This window comes from Lissotriton vulgaris, chromosome 5 (genome assembly GCF_964263255.1).
Source record: "Lissotriton vulgaris chromosome 5, aLisVul1.2, whole genome shotgun sequence".
NCBI classification, from domain to species: domain Eukaryota; kingdom Metazoa; phylum Chordata; class Amphibia; order Caudata; family Salamandridae; genus Lissotriton; species Lissotriton vulgaris.
In genome coordinates, this window is record NC_141693.1 from 894,184,574 (window position 1) to 894,210,999 (window position 26,426).

The following is a 26,426-nucleotide window of genomic DNA, read 5'->3' on the forward strand; positions in this document are numbered from 1 at the left end:
TGAGTTTTCCGCCTTCTCTCCCCAGAATAATAACGGAGCGCTGATCTGACTAGACCAGACTGCCTCGCGATCTAATTTCCGACCGCGTTCTTTGGTAAGTGTAATCCCAGCCTCACTCGGACGATCGTTATCCACCCAGTCCGTTGTGATAATGTCTCTTTCCAACTGTCTATTTTATCCTCCGTAGTTCTGCCCCATTTGATGACATTTTGGAACCTGTAAACTGACTAACACGTGGCTGTTACAATACCAACTTGTGGTAAGCTCACCCTCCTCCATGTGCTTCGATCTTTGAATTTAGTGGCTTATTAGTAACTAGGTCTAACTGTGGGCCATTTTTTGTATACCAATTAGTACCATCATTATTGACGACACGGACCACACCAGTAGACTGCACCCCGGTCCTTGTTGAATACCACTTCGTGGTAAGTCTTAATTGAGTCATTTGCCAGACTTGGACATTGCTGGCTCTTGCCTATATGTTATGGTCCCTTTGAGTGGGTACTGAGATGTTTGTTTGCTGCCTGTAACCCGGACTGGCTGCTTTTCCTTCCTCCATGATAACTTTCAGGATTCTATTTAATTAATTTATCTATTCATTGAGCGCTAATATTTTATGCGCCTTTGATAATAATAATAAAATGATCAGTATATTCTTGGACCATGTGGCATATCACTCCAATTCATGCCTACTACATGGCATATGCCATGTTTTTCTCCCTCTACCACTTGATTTTTATACTGATGTGTTTTTCTGGATGAATTATATAGGGATTAGTCTTCCTACATTAATTTATACATTTCCATTAAATAGGTGTCCCTACCCCTGTCCTGTCCTGATGAAGACCCCACAGCAAGGATAGCATCCCTACCTGCATACTAGGGGGTCGAAACGTCGACAACTGTTCGCATTATCAACTCCACTCCCCATTGTTTTCATTTTTGAATTTTGTGGAGTATGTTATTCTATGTAAATAATTATCTGAACCTTGTGGTCCCTATCTCCACACACACTGTGTAGTGAGAACAAATGATGTACATATTTTGACTAATCTGTCACTTGAGAATTTCTTCTTCTTTCCCTTCACTTCCTCCTCACAGGATCACTCCCCTTCCCTTGTCTCCCGACTATTTCTGGGGCACTGTGAAATTGTGTTCACGTTCTGACATAAAATTATATATTTGTTATATACATTTCACATTGTGATTAAAACAATGTGGACAGAAGTGTTTCTTGGTTTTTTCATTTTTGTTACTATGTAGTAAACTGCTCATTGATTACTGGGACCCCTTCCTCTTATCACGTTGATAGCCCAGGTCCCAGTGACACTTTCTGGGTATAACCCCTTGTGAATACTCTCGTTTAACGTTTGTAGCCTACAACTTCCAGTTAGTCTAAAATAAGGGAAAATTAAGTGGGCCCTAAAGGTAACTCATGACAAATGCATCCAAGTGCAGCCAAGATCTAGCGAGGTGAAGTCTCCTTTTACTTCCTTCCACCTCACAACCCTACAAAGCAGTGCATGAACCTGGAATACCTGATTTGCCTCTGTTATAATTAGGGATACTTTGTTGTCTATTTAGGTAGTGATCACTCCGACAACTTCCAATGCTAGCTGCTACTTTAAGAATTGGGCCGCTATCTTCATTGTATTCAGTGGCAAGGGGAGGCAATCTGCTCCCATTAGTTGGCGCCTGTGAAGACACTCATGCGTAGGTCCAGACCAGCCAGTTCAGAACTCATCCACGTTGGAGATCTCCTTTTCATGGATTTTCTTCAAGGATCTTCCTAATAAATGCCATGTCATTGTTTTGTAAACTAATCAATTCCTACAGACCCGGAGGAAAAGGGTTCCTATTGCATGTCACTTTCCCGTACAGTGAGACCTTAATCGTGTTTTGACTACTTTAGTATGGATCCATTTAAGCACACACATGGCATTTTGTTTAGTTTATAGCCTACATTGTAGGCAATGCATTACTCTCCATGACAAGTGAGCTTCATGCTTTAGCTAGGAATTCATACAACACTTACTTGAAAGACAAGATAGTTCTTTAAGTCACACTTGCGCATCGGCTAAAGTCGGGTTAATTCAAGTGCAAGACATAATTTTTCTCCAACCTGTCAATCCAAAGTGAAAGAAAAGCTTCACTGCCCAATGCTATGATTCACACTTGGTAACATCAGATATGCCAATCAGATAGGGCTGACAGCTCCACATTGGGTATGTTTGGCTTATTAAGGGAAGCATTCTCCCTCTATTGAGTGTGCTCACTGGACAGTCATGTTTTGCTTGTGTTTTATGAACTAGCCCTCAAGAACTGATTGGACCTTTCACATAAGCTTCAGTAGGTACTTCAAATCTGTTTTTGAGGTATACTGATGCCAGAGTAGAGATGCATACAGCACTGATGTGCTCAACTCTGCATACCTGGATATGTATCTGTATCATTGTTAAATCACATTAAGTAATTTCTTCAAAAATGATTCTACTTGCATGCAAAAGTGTAACGTTTTTATGGTATGCTTATTTTTGTGCAGGGGAATTAACATAACTGTGTAGCATCTTCTGATTCCATAAATACTGCAGGTCATTAAATTTGTTATACTTTAAACACTATTTTGTTTTACAAAATACTGCTACTAAGTGCGTGGGCATACAACTTAAGCAATCTGAATTGTAAACCTTTGTGGTGAGTGCTGCTCAGTGGATGAGAAAAAACTGGATAATTCTGAAACCTACTGGAACCGCAGTTTTTGATTATCAAAATACTAATTGTCTTTGTAAATTAAAAAAAATTCTACTCCGTTTTCTTGCTAATTTGATGCCAAATGGGTTAGTTGTTGAACCTGCTCATACTATTAATACCTACTTGCCGTTTTAATGACTCCTCAGTTATATTCTAACTATACTGGAGCGCATTTTACGGGGATGTCTCCATATCAGACAATTGAGTTAAAAATTCAATAAGCAGCAATCATTCTTTACTCCTATGCAGTCAAATTCTAAATATGCTGTATGTTTTCTCCAGGTGGATTCCTGGAAATGAGGAAAACAAGCAAAAGACTGACGTGCACTATAGGTCTCTGGACGGTGAAGGAAATTTCAACTGGAGATTTGTTTACCCTCTTGAATATCTTCCAGCAGAGCAACTCTGTGTTATTTCTAAAAAGGTGAGTATTTGTAATCCAAACCACTAAAGAAGGGGAAAGGGGAGCAGAAAGAGGTCCACTACCCTCGCTCTCAAGAATAAGCATATAGCACACAAGAGGGTAGCTCTTCCTAAACAAATAACAAAAAACAGGAAATAAATTACAACTTGATACTTGGGGGGGGGGGGTAGCTTTCTTATTAGCAAGTGATGCCCTCACACACCTGCAAAGGTGTCATTATTCATCATTGGGCGTTTTGCTGTTCTTTGGGTCGGCGCTGCGATAAGCCATTGGACCCTCGAGAGGGCTCTTTAGCAGGGATCTTTTAACCCCTTCGCTGCGGGGTGTTTTCCCCCGCTGTGCGGGGGGAGGGGGGCCGCATGCGGCGCCGCTGTGCTTGCTCGTCATGAGGCACAGTGCAGCTGCACTCATGATGAGCTGAGCTCGTCACAGCCACACCCGTATTTCGAACGTTCAGCACAGCAGGGAAATTATCCCCGCGTGCGAACGTTCTAATGGCTGTGACGAGCTCAGCTCGTCATGAGTGCAGCTGCACTGTGCCTCATGACGAGCTCAGCTCATCACAAGCATGGAAGAGGTTAAAGTAAAACACAGTAAAGATGAGTGAAATAAGTGAAAGTGGGTTAAAAATGCCACGGAGGTATTCGGAGGGTGAGTTTTATTCCAAATCCCCCTGGTAAGGTTTAAAGCAAATATTAAACTGTTCATCCCCAACAATGAGGAAACACAATTTAGTTGAGTGCACATCACTTGCACTCACAGCTAAATTGTGTTTACTCATTGTTGGGAATTAACAGTTTAGTTACAGGTTACCAGGGGGACCCAGGAATAAAACTCACCCTCAGGGTACCTCCGTAGTATTTACCCCCCTGTATCAATTTGTAATTTCCTTCCTGCATTTTGTTATTTTTTTTAGGAACAACTACCCCCTTGTGTGCTACATGAGTATTTGTAATCTTCTTGGCCTTTTTATAGGCGTTCATATTAAAAACAGGCAATGTGATTAAACGCATTGCAAATAATAAGAGAAAACACCAAATAAATGGCATTAACCTTAAGTTTAGGAACAGATTGTACCATGTGTGATTGGAGTGCTAACAGGCATGGCAACATATTTGTACTCCATAAATAGTTTGTTGACAAGGTCCCAGTTGAGTCCAGTATGGCTGTCCAACTTAATCACGACCTTTATGTTCTGAGTGTTCTAGCGTCTGTTTTCCTGTGGCAGTTCTGATGTTGTTAAACACTCCCTTGGAATTCTTTGCGTTTCTTGTGTTGTCACTTTTGTTTTCTAGTGGGTGCTATATAGCAGCCATTTCACCCTGTTTCACTGCAAGATCCTATTAAACAGATGGGGTTTTAGGCCAGGCAAACCTGTATCCCTTTCTCAGGGCTACCTTGTGCTCGTTGTGGTAATAGAATCGTTTTTGGGCTGTGTTGACACCCGTGGCTACTTCAGAATCTAGGGGATCTATAAGAAGAGGAATCGCCCAGATGAGGCGTTGTTACCACAAAGGAAGGGAACGTAGCCCTGTTCTGCCTGCCTTATCTCGGAGTGTGGCACATCTTAACCTAGTCCTTCATTTGTTTATTTGCTTCCTATGGAAAGTAGGTGACCTATAAAATTGTGTTCATTGTACATTCTGACCATCCTTGGTATCTGGCCAAGAAGTTAAAGATATCCAGTGGCACCAAACAACTCCACAGTTTTGACTCACTAGTACAGGAAACTCTGAATGTCAACACACAATGCACCACCAACCAATGTTTTCTGGACATGCGCCCAAGGCTTGGAACGGACTCCTACCTGCCATTCACACCACCTTCTCTCTGCCTGACATCAAAAAGGAACTAAAACAGTTTCTTCTCAATCTCTGTTTCATGCCTTGCACAACATATGTATCTGAATGATCATGTGCTGCAGCACCGTTGGTTGCATTCCTAATTTCTTCTCATTGGGCCAGTTTCTCTCAATTTTGACCATTCTGATTGAGTTTCAAAACAGTCTCCATTTCCCTCCCTCCTTATTTGCAAATGTGTCACTGAAGTGGCACCATGGGATGTATGCTGCTTTGGGACTTGTTTTACATGATGCTTTTCTAATGATCTCAAGTCTGCTACATCGATCTATTCACCACATTAAATTTATTCCAGTGTCTTGACTATCCATTCATTGCCAAGCATCTTTCTTTCAGTTGCATGTGTCGATTCTCTTCATGTCGAGTAGTACACTGTGTTCTTCTGCTTCATTTTTAGGTCTTGCCTCAGACAGTGCAAGTGCTGTAGCTTGAGAGACATTTTGTTAGATTACAGAGGGCTTAGGGCCTGCCCATTGTTTACCATTGGTTGGGTTCAATGTCATTAAGTTCCTTGATTCATTTTGGTCCACACGTTCCAGTTTCACTTCATGTGTTTGTCCCTCCACTGGAGCACAGCCCAAATACTGCTGCCTTTCTCTGCCCATTATCCTTCCACTGCTTGCGCGCTTTTAGTGGTATTCTTTTTTTATTTTATTTTTATTTTAGTTACAGCACTACATGTGCATATGTTTGCAGGCTGTCTTCCACGTTCCCTCCCACTCGTTGTTGTTGCTCTGCTGTTGTTGCTTGACCGGTTTTAACTTGCTCTTATTTTGCCCTTGGCTGTTGCTTGCTCTGTCACTTCTTGTCCCATTGTCACCCCTTCATTAATGCCCGATACACCACCTCACATTGTGTCTTGCACTGTAACACCCCCCTCCTTCTGCGCTGTTACATTGCTCCCAGTTTCTTGCTTGACACTCCCTCACTACACTTCCCTCTCGTGTTCTTTCTTTCCCCACCTTCTTTGTTGCTTGCCTTGTTGCTTTCCACCAGAAAAGTAAGCATCAGCAAAGCAAAAACGTCTCAAATTTGTGAGATCTCTTGGCTCTGTCAATGTATTTTTAGCTTGGTTGTACAGCGGCTGAAAGTAAATAGAAAAGTGATATGGCATGGTAAATGCTGGTCAGGTCATAGCGCTTTTCTTTATTTTATTTTTTTACTTTATCATACTGTACAGCAGCTGCAATAATGCACAACATAGCACAATTAAAACATTGACAAAGCCAAATAGCTTTACTATTTGGCTTTTTCAATAGTTTTTAGCCATGTTGAACTGCAGTGCCGCTTAACCCAGAGCTTCATGCATGTATGTGGAATACGTTTGACAAGTTTATCATCAGTTTAGCATGTGTATGTGTTGTGCGTGAAATCTTCCATGCACCAAGATTTTATTCAGATCACTGGGGGAAGCATTTCTATTTTCCTTATTGAGCTCTTTGTATTATTGCAGATCCTTATGATGGTCCTGTATAGAACAGTCATCGTAGTATGCTGATTTAAAAGCTTTTCCTATGTTGCCTTCCACCTGTGACCACGTTTTAGCAGAAATGTAATACAGGAAAAAATAATGCATGGAAGAGGGAAGTGAGGTCTGGACTATTCAAGTGATATGAGTGGAGCGGCAACCTTGGAGATAGTTGCTGCCAAGCAGTCCATCCATTCCCAAGGGGCTTCGTGCTGGACTTGTTGGGTGCTCTGGTTCAATTTCTTTTCAACTAGGCCTTAAACTGTGGACTGGCCTCATGCGAGAGTGTTCAGTTCACCCTCGCTGATTTGTTTTGAAAAATATTTTCTTGGTGGCAGTATGGGCAGAGGAGGGTTTATACGGACTACCATTAAAGGATTCTTGGGCATCCCATTACAGTACATTTTCACTCAGCTGATCTGGCTTGAGGCACACTGTCCATGAGAGTTAAATTAGAGTCTGATGCAGGACATAAGCCTTTAGGGCACTCTACCTGCCACCTTCACAAGCACCAATGCTCCAGCGCATATGCTAATCAGTTCGCACCTGGTGGCACATCAATTGAAACTTTAACTTGTGGATTCATCTATTTTACATACCCAAATTGGTGAGAAAGCTTATAATGGAACATATTTTGTTCAGTCTCCTTAGGCCTCCCACCTACCCCAGCAGCACAGGCTGCGAACAGGAGCATATTCTTAGAATGTCTGATACACTTTAAAGAGCGGATAAACATGATGTTCAAGCCTTGAGACAATCACTATAGGAAACACACTATTAGCCCCTAATTTATAATTCTGCTTATGTGAGATGCCCATATTCGCCATGAGGTTGTTCTCCTTGATTTCTTACCTTCACTGTCTAGATAAAATGTCTGACATTTATCAAGGAGACATTCCAAACTGCAGAAAGTTTTCTAGCAATCCCAGTGCCCTCTACTGGTCAGAAGGGCAATCCATCATACACTTGAGAAGTAGGGCTGTCTGCATCCCTCTTCAGAAGTTATGCATTCACAACCTGATCGCTTAGAGCCTTGGTTGGGTCAACGCTGTTACTACCTCCCAAATTCTCATCCTTGTTATTGGTTCTCAGCAGTTCATCATGTTCTAAATCCAACTTTAACAATAAGAGAAAAGCTCCCCATTGGAAATTGTCCACTCCTGTTGCACAGGCTAATTCTCAAAATCAATTGGCGCCCCATCCAGGCTCTTATTTGCACCTATTTAATCGCAACAGTGCATGCAAAGATTTAAGTATGAATGGCATCCTTGATCGAAGGGACTCACAAGATGAGACTGCTTTCACTACACCCCCTCCTCTTATCCCTTTATAGGTGTTTGTATGGACGCAGGGTATAACACAGGACGTTATAGGAATAGCTTTTATATTTTTTGAATTGAGTAAGCATGTAATTCTGTCAAGTGCAACTGTAAAGTTTCTTTGGACTGTAAAACTATGGTTGTTAGAAATTTACCCAAATGTGTTTTTACAGGAGCATTTTTGGAGCCTTGATAACACCGAATTTAGAGTACCCCCGAAATTAATAATTCAAATATGGGACAATGACAAATTTTCTCTGGATGACTACTTGGGTATGAACTTTAACCTTATTAAATAAGTTGTCAAACCATGTTTGTAAAGATAAATTTGGGCCTTTGTTTGCATTCGAACAGTTTTCTTTCATATAAAAGGAATGTTGTTTAAAAGTTTGCCTGCTCAAAATAACTTTTGTCTTGAGAATTGGGCGTCTTGTGAATTTGTTGTAAGTTAACTTTTCTTTGAAACAGCCTAAAATTAAAATGTGATTTTTGTGTTTAAATCTGTTGAAGTATTTCAAGTTTCTTTCTGTTTTTTAAAACACGAACAACTAGAATGATAGGAAATTAGAAGAGCTTCTGAACAGGTCTTGCGCTGTAGCTGTTTTATGAAGTTATTATGCTAAAACAATTTCTGCTTGGGGGTGCAAGGTTGCTCAGGGGATTACCTGCCACCCCAGGAAATAAATATTTGTGGAAAGTTTAAGGGTATTTTAGCTCTCCACCCTACAAATCAAATCATATTTTGGAAAAAGGGTTTATTCTGCACAAATTTAGATTTGATTTCACATATATAAATTGGAAGCCATCTATATTGGCTATTTCTTCTGTCAAAAGAAATGTACAATTAGACACTGCCTCGATTTATAGGGAGGACTGATGATGCTGTTCCTACTTTCGACAGCTAAAGTAACTTCCATTGAGTATGCATTATTGTTATACACTAATAACAAACTACATTCATATAAATATATGTTCGATGGCATGTGTGGCTGTAGATGCACAAGTTCTGCATACTCATGACATCTAGTGTTGGATCTGCGGTTGTGCAAGTTGTTCTTAGAAGTCTTTCAAGTCACGAGACCTAGTGACTCCTCCTCCTCGAACATACTGCGCATGGGCATTCGCTCCTTTGTTAGATTGTTTTCTCTCCAATGTCTGGTTTGGATGCATGGCCTCTGCTCTGTTTTGACTCCCATTCGGTGCGATTCTTCGGTTCTTTTACTGTCTTCAACAGTATGTTTTGATTGCGCTTCTCACTTCTACGCTACTCTCAATTTTGTTGGTTTGGGATTTGAATAATCACCCTTCATTGCACTACCTGTCTCTGGCCTTCTTCTGCGTGCACTCATTTCCATCTGAAATGCCCTTCTGATTGAACTCACACCCTTCAAATTTTGCCTGTGCTGCCACGAGAAATATCCGCACACCGATCAACACTTCGTGTGCAACTTGTGTCTATTTTCAGACCATCGTAAAGCTGACTGCAATACATGTAAGTCCTTTCGGTCCAAAAAAACCCTTAGGGATCCAAGGGCATTCCCATTGGAAAAGTCTCCCAGATATGACACCCCCAACATTCTCGGTGAGTAGTCTGCTTCGAAGGAAGAACAAGGGGGTTTCTCCCCTGGTGAAAGCTCCGGCTCTGGTGTAGAGATCGATATGGAGATGAGTAGCCTTCCATCTGGTCAGCGCATGAGTACTATGGTCCCTGCTCTATTTCCCAAGCAGGCATTCTGGCCATGGTCAGATCTGAAAAACTGTTTTGGATGCATGCCACCGAAAACTAATACAAAGGTGAGGCCTTAGGCATTAACCTCTTCAGACCAAGACCGTCCTTTGGAATTGAAGCAGCAACCGACCACATGTACATTGGTGCCGAGCCAAACCTTAGTTCTACCCCAAAACCCTCCATAGCGGAAATTACGAATCTAACAGCCTCTAAATCTTCATCCGCTTCTGTGTCTCCGGTTGAGCCTCTTCTTGTGAAAATTGACATTTGTCAACAGAAAATTTTGATCCAGAATGTACAGGACGGATACTTGCTTCTTCGCCTCCAAAGAGGAAGCTGTCCTTCCAGGAGACATTAGACAGGTGTGTGCCCCAAAAGAGGAAGATGAAGGACAAAGCCACCAGTCCTACACAATAGCCTCCTCCTCCACCATCGACTCCCCCTCCCCCAGTTCAGTCACCACCCTGCCTACATCTCCACTACCTGATCCACTTGATGCTACACCTCCAGAGTTACCAGATACAGATGATGGGTGGTTAAACAGGCCATTAGGAGATCCTGACCCAAGGGATGCATGACACTGATCCCTTTACCCCAACAATCCAGGTCTATACCCTGCTCGTCCATCTCCAGAAGATACCACTTCTTTTCAACAAGGAATTGCTAAAGCAGCACCTTTTCACAATGTTGAGCTACACAAAGAGTCCCTAGAACAGGACTTTTTGTTTGACAGCCACTCTTCCACACATAGACACCCAGTATTTACCCAAGCTTTCCAGCATAAGGCACGCTGAGAAATTTTTTAAAGAGTCAGTCCATGCCAGAGTTATCACCCCGCGGATGGACAAAAAATACAAGGCAGCTCCTTCTGCCCCACTCTTTATCAGCGGTTTAGTTCCACCTAACTCTGTAGTTGCTACCTTGACTCATAAGAGCTAACAGCCAGGCTACTGGGTATACCTCACCTGCTGAAAAGGAGAGTAAGCAAATAGATGCACCTGGAAAGAGAGTCACGGCACAGTCAGCCAATCATTGGCGTATTGCCAATTCCCAGGGTCTTCTGGCCCGCTATGACAGACCCCTGGGATGAAATGGAGGAACTCTTTCATTACCTCCATTGAAAACACTGCAAAAGGGGATAAAAAATGTTCACAGAAGGTCAAGACATTACCAATAACTCCATCCGATATGCACAAGATGCGGTGGATACAGCTGCTAGTGGTGTCAATACCAGTGTGATACTTAGACAACATGAATGGCTTGGGTATTCTGGGTTTAAATCCGAGGTCCAGCAGCCAGTACTGAATATGCTTTTTGACGAAGAACACCTTTCTGGCCCATAAGTAGACGCTACCCTTGATAAAATGAAAAAGGATATGGACACAGGTAAATCTATTGGAGCATTACAGACCACAACTCCTAGAAGGTCTTTTCATCGCACAAGCTAAAGGGGTGCATATAAATCTACCACCACAGACCCCTCCAACCCCCCCCCCCCCCCAACAAACACAAGGCCAGTCTGCCTACAGTAAGACCTTTTGTTAGAGGTTCCTTCAGAGGCAGAAACAACAGGGGAAGGGCTATGGTGCCTCCACACATGGAGCAACACCCACAACAAAGAAGTGACTACCCAATCCTTCTCACTGACCACTCCACATATGTTGGGGGAAGACTACAATCTTTCCACCCATTTTAGGAATCTATCACGACAAACCCATGGGTACTAGCCATTATCCAAGATTGCTATTGTCTGGAGCTCATTACCACATGACCCAACATCCCACCTCACACTCACAGGTTGTCATAGGATCATCTAACTAGAAGTTAAAGCCCTTCTTCTCACAGGGGCTATAGAACCTGTCTCGCTTCAATAGACTGGTTCAAGGGTATATTCTCTATACTTTGATTCCCAAAAACACTGGTCACTAAGACCAATCTTGGATCTCCGACACTTCAACAATACATCCTATCAGAACATTTCCATATTGTTACTCTACAGGATGTTATTCCACTTCTCCAACAGAGCTACTTTATGGCTACATCAGACCTAAAAGATGCCTTTTTCCATATACAATACACCCTGCACCCTACAAATATCTCAGATTTGTCATAGCAGGCAAAAATTACCAAGTCCAAGTTCTACCGCTCGGGGTGACCACAGCACCTTTATTGTTTGCAAAATGTTTTGAGTAGTTGCAGCATATCTGAGAAGATAAAACTTTCATATATTCCCATACCTGGACAATTGACTCATCAAAGCCAGTACCTACCTACAGTGTCAACAGTACACACAATTGACACTGGATCTACTTCACAGACTGGGGTTTCAATAAATGTCCCCAGGTCTCACCTGCAGCCTCTCCAAATTCTACCTTACTTAGGAGCAATCCTCAACACACAGTTAGGATTAGCCTATCCCAATCCCACTCTAGTTCAGAACTTTAAGGTAACTCTACCACAGTTCCAACCGAACACACACCTCAGTTCAGACTGTGGTGCATTTGCCAGGAATGATGGCCTCTTGCATCGCATTGATACCCACACGAGGTTACACATGCTTCCCCTACAGCAATGTATAGCTTGCGAGTGGTCTCAATCACATGGTCACCTCGAAGAACTAGTATTGATAGACTGGAACACTAATAACCTGCTACAGGGGCAACATTTTCTAGACCCTGTTTCTCACCTCACAATCGCCACAAATGCATCAGATGGGTTGAGGTGCCCATCTGCAACACCTCACAGTACAAGGCCTGTAGGATGCCAAACTTCAATCCCTACACATCAACTACTTGGAATTTCAGACGGTCTTTTTAGAACTAAAGGCTTTCCTTCCTCACCTATCTCACTAGGTTGTCCTAGTCTGGACAGACAATATGACAGCCATGTATTATCTGCAAAAACACAACTGTCAGAACGGTCTCAGACCATATGCGACTGGGCTCTTCACCACCACATTAACTTCTTGGTGGAATATCTGCCGGGAGCCAACAACGATTTTGCAGACCTGTTCAGCAGGATGCAGCAACAGACCCACGAATGGGAACTCCACCTGTAAGTCCTCCTTCCCTACTGTCAAAAGTGTGTGTTTCCTCAAATAGACCTTCTCACCAGCTACTTGTGTGGAGTGAGCTTCAGGATTTTAGTTCAGTGCCTCCAGAATTGTTCACATCACCTTTGTCCCAAACACTGCCATTGTGAGTTGGGGCCTGTTGGGATGAGCAGAAGATCAACAGTTTCCTGGGATCTGTGTGATTGACATGGGTTGTGCAGCCTTTCTTCCTTTGGTGCAATAATCTAAAGTGCAGGTCCTAAAATATGATGTGTCCACAAGATTGGATGGCTAGGCTTCTTCCAGCATTACTGCAACAGTCCAACTTGATTAAGTGGACAAATGCTCACTGCAGCTGATTGGTTGTTGCTAACTTTGCTGGCTATGACAATCTTGCATGAGCTAGCTAACCGGCTTTCTCATCAGTGGAAGCCCAACCAAAAGTTAGTAGAACATGTCTTCTCTCCGTGGAGCACGCCAGCAATCGAAACTTTTTTCCTTGCATTTCAACAGTTGCAGTTTTGTCCTCCGGAATTTCTTCTCGCTCAGTATATAGAGCATCCATTCTAGGGATTGGGAATTCACCCCCTTATTTATTTGTGCAGACCAGTTTCCATTTCTTTTCCAAGGAAGTTACGGTTTCAGAAATGAACATGGTCTTAGTAGTACCAAATTGTGTGAAGAAGTCCTGGTACCTAAATCGTTTGGATCTTAGCTTCTCATCAGTTTTGTCATCCATTCAGGCTGGACCATCTGTGCCAGTGGCACCGAGGAGGATGCTGCATTCTTACCTAAACACCTTAGCAGTGCTTGCAGGAATGTTCACCGACATACACTAGTAAGGTGGTATTTTGAGGCCTGGCTGCAATAAGACGTACAGCGACAGTGGGCTTTAGGTTCATCCCTTTCAGCCATTATCTTTCATGTGTTTTTCATGGTTTGCATTTGATTGCTTATACTGTCTTTTAAGTCTATGGTCACTTGTGCATGGGCACATTGTCTCACTCATGTTCCCATTATGTTTTGGTGACTGGCATAAAGTAGTTTTTTTACTAGATTAAAGTCGGTGTGTGCTCTGTGATGCATTTACTTTGCGAATACAGTTCCTGTATATGTGCTGGTTTGTTATTTTTGGTTGGAAGGTGCCTCTGTTTGGTTACCTTTGCCACGTTTGTATTCTTTTATTGCTCTTTTCTGTTTTTTGCTTACTGTACTATTATGATAACAAGTTGTTTGTTTTGCAGTCTTTTCAGTCTCAAACTAAAGACGTGTGCATACGTAGACTGTCTTAAAATTCGATGCTTAGCTGTGTATACCATTTGAGTTCATAAATTTTATAAAGCAAATGTAATCATCAAACTGTTTTCCATTGCACACTTGTTTAAGTGAACGACTTAACTCTGCAAATGTGTTGTGTTCAGCAAAGGGGCCCAGCATGCAGCTTACACATTGTTGTAGCTCAATATGTTGCTTCAGTATTGGATTTTCTTTCTGCGACAGCCAAGGGGACCAAACTCATACAGTCATCCAACTACTAAAATATTTCCCCTGAAAAAAGCTAGGTCGATTTGCTTTGCCAATACTAGTTCGGATAAGTGGTTGACATAGTCCTGGGAGCTAGGCATCCAGCACAGAAATCTATTTCTGCCCAATGGCCATGACAATGACCCCTTCTGAGGAAGAGTAGGATTCATTCTGTTTCTTTTTTTCCCTTCCCTTTCCTTGTGTACAGATAGGCTCCAGCGAGGTTAAGTGAAAGATTATACATGTCTGTGATTTCTGCCTGTCCGTGTTTCACTTGTCTTAAAAGATCTGCAAAATGCCTCCTCCCCACAAAGTGTTTGATCCCCTATACCTTTATACATTTAATTTGCGATGTCAACCCTGGTAGACGTCTCCATTTGACCCACAGCATTCTTTTGACTTAAAACTTTTAACATTGAAAATTGTATTTTTGGCTTCTTCCACATTTGGTAGCGATGCGCCCGTACTGCGCGCTCACTTGGTGTATTCAGATTGCTTTGTACTTGGTATATAGAGTTCAGATGTGTTAAGCTGGCCTTTCTTCTGAAGTAATTTTAGAGCATATATCTCAAATGGTTGTGATGCTCTGATTTCTCCCTCACCATTGCAAGGAGGAGGGGCATGTCCACCATTTGAACGGTATATGGTCCTCAATTTCTCTAATAACTAATCCGTCAAATACTATTTAAATAACTAGCCGAGTGTAGTTTTATTGGTGAAACATTCATAAGCTAATTTCAGTGTTTACAGCCTTGCTCCAAGAGTCATAATTCCACTAGTTGAAGAGCAGCTACTTTCACCATGTTCACATTAATCGTGATGTCGGATATCTGCCCTGCAGCTTCCTGGGCCTCTATCAGTTCCTTCAGTAAACACAACTTTCTGAATATGTAGGTTCACATTAATACCAGATTTGAAGAATAGTGATACATCAGTTTCTACCATAGGCGGCGGTCTCTGTTAATCTGTGCATTGGACACTCAAGACTCATGTCTTTGGTTAGCTGCTAAATGAGTCTTTCAGGAGACGGGGATTCGCAGCACAAAAAAGAAAAAAAAAATCCTGATCTTTGATCGTGTTTTTCGGAGCTATTCCTCATCACTAGCTTACCTTCCAGTCTAAGCACTGTTTTAATTTTTGTTCTTGGTTTGGTTTTTTTGGAGACTGGCGCGGTCTCTACCTGTCCTGTAGGAAAATAGGATGCACGTGTTTCCATGGGCGTCAGGCGGTGCCATTGTGGAGCCTTCTAGTCCTCTCTACTGACTGATTATGGCACCACCTAGCCCCCATTTCTGAAATGCGGAACTTATGGGCTCAGTCTGGTGGCTGAGGATATCTCGAAATATGATGATTCTGCAGTAAGACAGAACACGCGCCAGAAAAACTTTCGAAGCAAAGTAACTTGCTCATTGGGTTGAATGCAGTTCGAGAACAGTCGACTGTTTTTTACATTTTTTTTTATAGTTTTTACTGCATTTTCACATACAGGTATCACCATTACAGCATTGTGGGCAAACTCCAATATATCGCGTCACAAATACGCAAGCATAGATGCTGGCTGGTGCATTGGGAATAAGGTCAACATTCGACTGCTTCAGCCCTTGATAATGAGTCTCAATTGACATTGTTAGTGCTGCTATGTACTGCTGTAGCGAACAGGAACAGAAGCCTCATTACATGGCACAGCAGGCTATGTGATGTCTAGTATAGGAAACCGTAACAAAACGATAAGAATCCCCACTTCACCATGCTGCTGATACTGTCAACACTTATATCTCTTTGGGATGCGGTAGGAGCGTGCCTGTTCCAGTGACTGTTTTCATGCTAGGATACACTCCACAATAGGTTTATTTACTCTCAGAAAATGCAAGAGCTGCACATTTTACACTTGTGAACAGAGGAGTGGTTGATCAGAAAGGGGTTGAGGATGATCAATAAAGTAAGATAGTGATTTGCCTGTTAGAACTCTCACAAAGTCCTAAAGGCAATTTTTTGGGACTTTATTCTAGTTTGGCACCAACATTTGGTGGCTCCTTCTTTACTGCGCCTAATCAAAGAGTTGCATATGTGCTAATGGGTGCTAAAAATGTCTTTCAGATTCTCGTTTTTCTGTGACCCCTCTCAATGGGCAGGTTACTCAGATTGTGAGCTGAACTGCTAACATTATTCACGTTGGGAAAACTAGATTAACACCTTGATCTTGTCAGTAGAAGACAACACCTAATTCATTCAAAGATGGTCAACTCTCTACATTGCTGCAGTGAGTTTATGCTGCAGTCAACCAATAAGGCCTGAGGTCTTTCAAATAGGGGAAATTATGATGCAGGATACATTGTTTTCAAGTCAAACGATTGGCATAATATAGATTTGTTTACTCCTCTTTTTTTCTTAGGTTTTGTTGAACTCGATTTGCATCGCACTATTATTCCGTCAAAAACTCCAGAGAAGTGTTCCCTGGACATGATTCCGGATTACAAGGCAGCAGACCACACCAAAGCACCTAAAACAGCCTCGCTCTTTGAACAGAAATCCATGAAAGGATGGTGGCCGTGTTTTGCGGAACAAGATGGCAAACGTATTTTAGCGGTAAGAGTTAATTCATTCTCAGTCCCATCTGGGAATCAATCCCAGAGTCGTCCTTCCGTATAATTGCTATCTCCCTAGCTCACTTTTAGTTGTTGAGTCTACAGATCCCTATTTATTTTTGTGGCTGAGAGAAGTGGTTCACATTAGATCCTTTGTGTGTGACCCTAACATGTAAAGCAAATTAAATAACTGGTTGTAGAACAATTACTGGAGTGATTGGCTCAGAAAAACAGTAGTTCTTCCTGATCCCTCTTGATCAGTGAGTGTCATTGTTTGAAGCTGTAGAGCTGCCAGTGGTCGCCACTTGTAGAAATTAAGAAATAGATTGTTTTCGTGCTTTGCAATCCTGCTATTAATATGTACATATGCACAGCTGGGTAGTGCTTGAGCATGTACCCCCCCATTCTGAAAAGGTGAATTAAGTAAATGTTTAAAAAAACAACCCTTAAACATAAGCCTGATTCTCCATTTCTGGTAAGAAACCACACCACGTGTTTCTAGTGTTATTCGTAGAAACCCTTAATCCTAAATGTTGTTTTCTCCCTTAATCCTCCATTAAGAACAAATATGTGCATGTTATTTTGGGCCATAGGTCCCATGCCCTTTATCATATCATCCTCTTCTCTAAACCTAGTAATATGGCAGTGCTTAGTGTGGTTGCAATCCTTGCTGCTGCCTAGGTGACTGCGAATGAGCCAAGAATGCATCAGAGATTATGTAATTGACTCCATGTGTAATGCTCCAAGGTTTTGAGGGCCTTGATCGCTTCTGTTAAAATGCTTCTTAAATCATCCTACTGGCCACCATGGGTTCCCTTAGTCAACAACCCACTAAGCTTCTGTAGGTGTGCGGGAGATCACTCACTGCATTCTGACTGCTTCTGAAATGCGAAGCGGTGAAAGGGTGAAGCTGGTTGAGTCTAAACTTTGTCAAAAGGAATGCCCTGGTTCACTGCAGCAACATCTGGATTAATGGGATTATCTTCCTATTCAACATTTGAGCTGGAAAACATGGTGCACGTTTTGAGCTGCCTTACTGATATCCATCTCTGCCTACAGCTCCTGAATGTGTACTCCAAATCGGTGCAATGTGGCCCAACCCTTCTTTGACAATCAAGTGTCCACCCAGTATCCTCTTACGGATTTTGTGGGCCCTATTTGGAACAACTTTGAATTGCATTACCTATTTTTGTGCTAATTCAAGCCCTAGGATGCATAGCAATATTGAATTGTCCAAGTATTCTTTAGGGAAATGGGCTGCTCTGAAAGTTCCCTCATACACTGTCCAACTTGGCAGCACTGGATGACTGATCCCCCTAAAATATACAGGCCCTTCAGGCACTGCCAGATTGCCCTATAGCCCATTCCAACTTTGGTCTGTGATGTGCTTGTTTGTATATGTGCTTGGCTGTGTGCGCATATGTCTGGGAGTACAAGTTTGTGAGTGCATGCCTGTGATTGCACACATACAAATGTCAGTGTTTGCAGGTAGGGGAGTGAGTGTTTTTCCTACTGCTCCACCTATGAAACACTGGCCCTAGCTCATTGGGAGTACTTCGTGGCACTCTGCCGGCACTGGCACAGTGGCAGTATTCCAAGGCAGCGTGCAGGCGCTAGCACAGTGCTTAGAATTCTGGTAAAATGGAGGCCCTGACACTATGCTGTGAATCCCTGGCAATATGCCAGTCCTAGCATAATGTTAATCATTTCTGGTGAAATGCTGACCCTGGTACAGCGGCTGGACTCCCTGGCAATGTGCTATCCCTGGCGCAGGGGTTGTAATTCCGGATCATAAACTAGCCTTGGCACAATTGTGATTACTCTGGATAACCTCGTCCTAGCACAATGTTGGTAATCCCTAGCAGCATCCTCACCCTGGCTCCATAGTAGTAATCCCTGGCAACATGCTAGGCTTGGCACAATGGTGATATTCACTGGCAACTTGCCAACCCTTGCACAGTGGTGGTAATCCCTGGTAAAATGCTGGCCCAGGCACAATGGTGGTAATTCTTGGCATCTTGCTCACTGTGGGGAGTGGTGCTAATCCCTTGTAAAAGGCAGGCCCTGACAAAATGGTGGTAATCCTGAGCAACATGCTGGCCCTTGCAATATGGTTGTAGTATTTGGTAAAATGCTGGACTAGGCGCAGTGGTGGGAATTCGAGACAACATGCTAGCCCTGGTACAGGTGGTAATTCCTTGTAAAATCTGCACCAGGGACAATGGTGGCAATCCCTGTCAACACATTGGCCTTTGGCATACTCCCTGGCAACATGTTTGTATTACTTGGCATATTGTAGGCAGCCACTGTATGATAGCATCGAAGCACAAATGTAAACCATTTTAATACATTAAAGCTCAGGCAGGGTCAGAGAAGAAAAAAACGGGTTTAGGTGAATATATGTAGCTTTTATGTTGGTGCCAATGCAGAGGTAACCTCTGCAAGGAGGGGCGTGGCTTGGAGCCGAGGATGGCGGCCGCCTAAATCGTGAGCTCCGTAGCTGAGCCCTTATAAATCCTGATAAACTGGAGATCCAGATTTCCCACCCTGACCGGAGGAAAGGGGAAGGGACTGTGCTCCCACTAGCAGGGGTTTGGGACCGGGACTTGCCCTAGTATCCTGATGTCGTCCGTCGGAAAGTTATCCGGTGTGTAGATCGGAGCAGACCAAGATGGTGGCCATAGCCTAGAAACGAAACTCTGAGCAATGAGGATCGACGGAGCGGCTATGTCCGGTGGAGGACCCTGAGCGCAGGAGAGCCGAGTGGCGCTGTTACCCGGACGCCTAGAGGACGGCTACTGTGACTCGAGAGCAAGGTGCGGGACTCCCGGAGGTCTGAAACCTGAAGTTGGTATGCGATTTAACTACGTGGGGGCGGAGACCTAGGGGGCGCTGCAGCAGGGGTTACTGCAGGCACCCCACGGGGGGAGCAGCTATCGGGAGAGCCTGACCCGACACAGTGGTATGGCAAGAGAAAGAGTTGGCGGTCTTCCCTGGAGCAGGGCTCACGCGCACAGCAGGCCGGAGGGGCGAGAGTGCCCCCGACTACCGTTGCTTAGCCATAGTCCAGCCAAAAGGGGAAGAAAGACGGGCTCAACCACTGGCGGAAAATGAATCGCGCAGCAGCCGGGTGATCCCCATTTAGAGCGCCAGCTGGAAAAATACTGGCAGCGATAGCGGATTCCCGAGCGGCGCTACAACAGGACATAGCGCAGGTGGCCACAGGGTTGAGCCTATTACGAGCTGATCATGGAAAATTGGCGGACAGGGTCAAAACGGTGGAGGGAGTGCTCCAAACCATCGAACCACTGCAGAAGGACCTCACGACCACAATGACGAATGTACTGGATTGCATAGGAGCGCTAGAGAAGCGGGCCGAAGATGCCGAAGGACGTAATCGCCGGACATCCGTGTAGTGGGTCCGCCGGAAAAAGCGGAAGGGACGGACATCGTGCAGTACCTCGAGATCTGGCTCAAAACTGTGGTAGCGCCCGAGGGCCTTTCTACTTTCTATACTCTAGAACGAGCGCATAGGATCCCGGCCCGGCCACCCCAGCAGGGCCGACCCCCGAGGCCAGTGGTGGCAAGGCTGTTGCATTTCCGTGATAGAGACTTGTTGCTGCAGACAGCACAGACAAACTGTCTCTACTATGTGGGGGAACTGTAAGGTTAACTTGTTCCGTGACTACACATATGAAACACAGCAACATCGGTCCTCCTTCCTGGCCGTCAAGAGGGAGCTGCAGACTGAGGGACTCCAATACTCCCTGTTGTTTCCGGCTAAGCTGAAGGTAATTGTGTACGGTAAAACATATTTTTATGAAACTCCGGAAGATGCCTGTGCTTGGCTGGAGTTGTATAGAGCCGGGAAGGAAGATGACGACCAAGGAACGCAGCAAATTGCAAGACAATTGCCTCAGAGGAAATAGAGGAGGCTTCGAAACGGACTGAGGAGGCCCTCGCTGCAACAAAAAGAAGCGGAACATCGAGATGTGCTCGAAGTGGCATCGGCTCTTTTGGGAGCGCAAGGAGGGGCATCACCGGGAGGATCAGACTCGGAGAAGGACGGCGATCGAACCGACACCGAACAATCGGAGGTAGACAGTGTGCACTTGCCGAAGGTTACAACGTCAAAGGCAGAAGGCATGTTGGATGAGGGCTAAAGTGGCTGCTGAACTGAATTGGTGACGATGCCGCAGAAATATGGACTTCCTGTAGCAGGTTTTGATCAGGGACTATGAGTCAGGGGGAGGAGGGATCATTAAAGTTTTCATTTATCCGGGGCTCCGTTAGTGGCGGGAAGTACACAGAAGCTGGGCGGCGGCCCGTTGGCACCCGGTCCCCCTCATTGCCCTCTTGGCGTGCCCTCAGTGACTGCTGATGGGCTTAGGAGTGTGTTACAGTTGATATTGGTTTGGATGGGAGCTAGCGGTGCGTTACTAGGTCCTGTTCTGGGGGGGAGGGGTGGCCGGGGTAGGGGGGGGGGGCGCAGTTGGGGGGGACGTTGACCGGTGTGGAAGCGGTGTATGTTTTGGGATGCAGATGTTACTTGTGGGGAATGGGAGATACCGCTGATTTACGTTGTATTACCTGGAATGTAAGGGGCCTACATACTATGACACGACGCCACAAGATTTATGCATATTTAGTTTGCAGAGGGGTTCACATAGCGTTACTTCAAGAAACCCATTTAACTAAAGAGGAGGGCATAGCACTGCAAAGATGATGGAGGGGGCAGGTCTATAACACCACCTATTCAGCGTTCGCACGGGGGGCTCTGATCTGGATATGAGCTGGGGTCCCTTTCCAACTCACACGGCAGACAATAGACCCTTCGGGCAGATTTGTGGCCATAGAGGGTAGACTTAGGGGCAGGGATGTAGCATTCTGTAGTCTTTATGCACCCAATGCACATCAGCTAGGTTTTCTGACACAACTTTCTGGTACTTTGGGATCCTATCTTGCGAGCTCCCTGATAATTGGTGGAGATTTCAACTCCATAACGGACGTATCGCTGGATAGATCACACCCTCCACTGGCTGACTCCCCGATACATTGTCTGACTAAAGGCAGACTGGACTGACAGAGTAGGTGGAATCTGGTGGATGCCTGGCGTGTACATCACCCACTAGACCGAGATTATTCTTATTACTCGGGTATGCACGATCTCCATGTCCGATTGGACGCGGTGCTGTGCTCCCCAACGGTGCTTCCCAGTGAAGTACAAACTGAGTACCTGGCCAGAACGATCTCCGATCATAATCCACTGTTATTTACCATGCACTGAATGATTGGGGTATCGAGCATCCCCACTTGGAGGCTCCGCCCTGAGACACTGGAAGACCTGATTTTTCAGAGCGAAGTGAGTGAGGGGATCACCCAGTATTTTGCAGAGAACGCGGGCTCGGCCTACACGAGGGTGATAGAGTGGGATGCTTTCAAGGTGGTGGTCAGGGGCATGTGCATAGGGAAACACGCGGGAGTGCGGAGGGTGCTCCTCCAGGACCTAGAGCGAGCCGAGACTAAACTACGTAAGGCAGAATTGGCGCGACCTGCTCATCCTGAGCTTCGGGAGGAGATCATGGCAGTGAAGGAAGAGGTCGCTGTAGGAAGGAAAGGTTGCGCTGCTATGACTATAAGGCCTATACCGCAAGAGCTCATGCGGAGGGAGACAAGGCAGGGACGCTGCTGGCCTGGCTGGCCAACCCGACCAAGAGGGGCTCCCCTATTTTGGCCCTGGTTGATGATGGCAGGGAGTTGGTGTACACCCAGAATGGGATCCTGCAGCGTATTTTGCGCTACTATGAAGAACTCTATGAGAGATTACTAGTGGCGAGAGACATGGAAATCTGTTCCTTTTTGGAGGGACTTTCACTTCCGGATTTGGATCCAGAACAGGCGACATGCCTCAGCCGAGATATAGAGTTGAGCGAAATTAGAAGTGCTATTAAGCGCATGGCTAGAAATAAAACGCCGGGAGTTGACTGGTTGCCGATAGAGTTCTACTTGCTGTATATCGATATACTGGCACTGAGACTCCTGGAGGTCTATAGGGAAGCAAAGGAGATGGGCAGGTTGCCTGCTTTGATGCGAGAGGTCTTAGTGAGTCCCCTTTTAAAGCCAGGGCGGGAGAGGGCCAATCTGGCCTCCTACCCCCCTTTATCGATGTTGACAACTGACTATAAAATACTGAGCAGTATATTGGCAACCGGACTGCTACACCATATGACCACATTGATCCATGAGGATCAGGCTGGTTTCATCCCAACGAAGAACACATCCACGAACATCAGAAGATTAGTGAGGTTGCTTGAAGAAGACCAGCCGGAGGCACCACAACCAATGGTGTTATCGGTGGACATTGAAAAGGCTTTTGACAGCTTGGAGTGGATTTATTTATGTACCACGATGGGGCGATTTGGCCTTGGGCCGGCTTTATCAGCTGGACCAAAGTGCTCTACACATCGGCTGTGGCTAGAGTGCGCGTCGGATCGCTGATCTCCTCGCAGTACCCAGTGAATCGGGCACGAGACAAGGATGTTCGTTATCCCCTTTGTTGTTCGCCTTGGCGGTGGATCCGTTAGCGGTGAAGGTCCGATTGGGAGACCACTCTGAAGGTCTGTGGTGTAGAGGAGATCGGCAGTACATTTCCTTGTACGTTGATGACCTGCTGCTATTCCTTGATAACGCCAGTGGAGCGCTAACGAGAGCTGGGTCTTTGCTTTCGGATTTTGGCGATCTATCGGGGTTTTAAGTGAACTGGTCGAAGACGTGCCTGATCCGGTTGAAGCAGGGAGAGCCCCAGCCGGTTACTGATAGAGAGGTGAGGTGGGAACCCAATTGTTTGAAATATTTGGGAGTGCATATCTATCATACAGCAGCCGATATGCTTGAAGGCAATGTGGGGCGTGGCTTGAGGGCATTTAAGAGTAGCATGACCTTCTGGGCCACACTCCCTCGGTCAGTGACTGGGCGAATAGCTCTGTTGAAAATGATAGCGCTCCCTCGACTTTTGTACTTTTTCAGGACTCTTCCGGTGTGGATCCCATGTTCAATGTTTAAATTGTTGAAGTCACTCCTAGTGAGTTTCTTATGGGGAACGAGCAGATGCCGGGTTGCGTTGGTGACGCTCATTAGGCCCAAAGCCAAGGGGGGACTGGTGGTCCCGGACTTTGAGCTGTACTACCTGGCGGCCCAGCTCCAGGTCTTAACGCAAGCAGTGGCAAAAGAGTTTAGAAGTCCGGATCAGCAGCGATGCGGGGCATACCACGCCATGTACTGTCCTACATAGTGCTGCAGCAGAAACTGGATCTTAAGGACCTGTTCATGGAGGAGAAAACACTGCGCCTATGCTGGAATCGTTCGCAGCGTAGGGCGGGAGTACTGCACCCATATGCGCCTGAGATCCCTTTGGGAATGATAACAGCGCTCCCACATGGTAGTGACTGGACACCCCTGCTGGAATGGGAAGATGCAGGGATCCATATACTAGGAGACCTGTACGAGGATGGGGCCTTGTTGTCCTATCAGACATTGCAGGAGAGGTTCGACCTGCCAAGGGGGGGATTTCTTTTGCACGCAGCGCTAACTAGAGCACTCCAAGTACACTGGCGGGAGGGGCTGGAGGAACCTAAGACGACCATGGTATGCCAATACACCATGATGACGGCCGGGACTTTCAAGGCGGTCACGTGTCTTTACTCTAGGATGCTTAATTTTTTTTTTTTTTGTAAGACTTTTTTTAGTATTTTATAGAGCAGTACATATAGCAGAGCCTACAACCCGGCGGGCCGGCTGCAACAATACGGTGCATCGTGAGGGTAAGGGAGCATGGGGAAAGGTGCACCGTTCCATTAATTGTGCCCCCAGTGAGTGGGGTTTCAATTACCATTTTCATGTCAAACGTGCTCATTAGACAGTTACATCCGCAAGTGACGTCTTATTTTTCCATTTTTTTTTTTTATAAGTAAACCATGTAACTCTGCAAACAACAGTTCAGTTCTCATCGGTGTGTCCCAGACTTTAGCTGTGTTATCGCGCATCTTTTCAGCGTCCACGACACTGAACCCCACAGAGTGGAGCGTCAGTCCTTGGGGGCGCGGCAATGGAATGGGGGCTATCAGTGCATGTGCGCGGCCTGTCTTTGTCGCAGCATATAACAGCCATCGAGAGCAGTGGGGCCCCACGGGCTGTCGAAAGAGTGCGTGACGCGCCTGACTGGTAAGTGGTGCAGCCATGTTGTGATTTTGGGAGATGCCGCCAGAGTCCGGGCCTATGGTCGGACATGTGACCAGGCACATCTTCCAAGTGCGACGTGTAATGAAGTCATGGCTACATTCGGGAAACATGAGTCCAAAACAGTGAACATGGGGATATATGTGGAATGGGGGGCGGGAAGGGAGAGTGTACTTGCGGGAGCGAAGCCGCGGAGAGGGGCCAGGAGTATGCTTCAATCCATCATGGATAAGTGAGTCCCCGTGTGGGTGGCCGTCCGTGTCCACAGCCGGTATGCCGGACGTATGGTACAACCGCTGCTCGGGGCGTCCGGGGGGGGAGGCTGGCTTCTTACAGGCCGTATGCGCCTCGCTTCCATTGCTCCCGGTGGGCGGGAGCCGTGTGAAGAGGGGGTAGGGGGGAGATACAGCCTGCGCGTCTCCGTACTCTAGGATGCTTAATGAGGGATTGGCTCCCTTGGAGGTGTTGAGAGAAAACTGGGAAGTTGACATAGGGAAGCCTATCCCTGCCCCAGCATGGTCACAAATCATGCGCAGAGCCTGGAAGAGCACGAGAAATGCGAGATTCCAGCTGGTACATTTTTATGTACTTTTATAGAGCCTATTTGACACCAAAGAAAATCCAAAAATACTTTCAGGGGCAGGAAGCGGCGTGCCCTTGCTGTGCACGAACAGGGGCTGACCTGCTGCATATGCTGTGGTCTTGCCCTGAGATGGGGGACTATTGGAAGGAGGTAGGAGAGGTACTGAACACCATTACGGAGAGACAGCTGACCTTTGATATAGCCACTGGTATCCTGCATTGGTTTACCCACACATCGAAAAACAAAATCACAATTAAATTTATAGATATGGGGCTATTACTGGCGAAACGAGAAATAACGAGACGATGGAAAGCGACGGTGGGTCCTAGCAGTGAGAAATGGAGGGCTGAATTTGTGAAGTGGGCGACAAGTGAGCACGCTTAGGTACCAACAGGCCTGATGATTGAATACAGAGAGGACCTTGGAGATGGCAACGGCATGGGAAACATTGGTACAAGCATTGCAGGATTATCAGATAGAGGAAGAAAGAGAGGTGATTGCAGAAATGGCAGGAACCCCGAGCTAGGACAGTTAAGGCTGGAAGTTGTATAAGGAGTGACTCCTGTTCCCACACGACTGTATAGATCCATGGGATAGTACACACCGGCGACATGGGGGGAGGGGAGGGACCACAACACAAGTTGGGGGGATGTTGGGATTGTAAGAAGTATTGGGATATACTTATCATTTGGTTTTCATTACAATGCGAAGATTGCATTTTCTTTTATTATTTTTCTTTTACTGTACAAAGGATAGTGGGGTTACATCCTGGAACGGGGATTGAACTGACCAGTTGATGGGTGGATTGAATGTACATGTATGATGTTTGTATAAAACCCAATAAACTACTTTTATAAAAAAAAAAATAGGTAACCTCTGCAAAACCCAAGATAAATG

General features: G+C 45.3%; 1 protein-coding gene across 2 annotated transcripts in view; it reads left to right on the forward strand.

The window, feature by feature from the left end:
• MYOF (myoferlin) overlaps window positions 1-26,426 on the forward strand; it is a 550,379-nt gene that overhangs the window by 513,578 nt on the left and 10,375 nt on the right. For both annotated transcript variants that reach the window (XM_086922487.1, XM_086922488.1), the window contains 3 exons: window positions 3,034-3,175; window positions 7,995-8,094; window positions 16,519-16,712. In XM_086922487.1, the coding sequence (XP_086778613.1) occupies window positions 3,034-3,175; window positions 7,995-8,094; window positions 16,519-16,712 (436 nt within the window). The remainder of the gene's footprint in view (window positions 1-3,033; window positions 3,176-7,994; window positions 8,095-16,518; window positions 16,713-26,426) is intronic.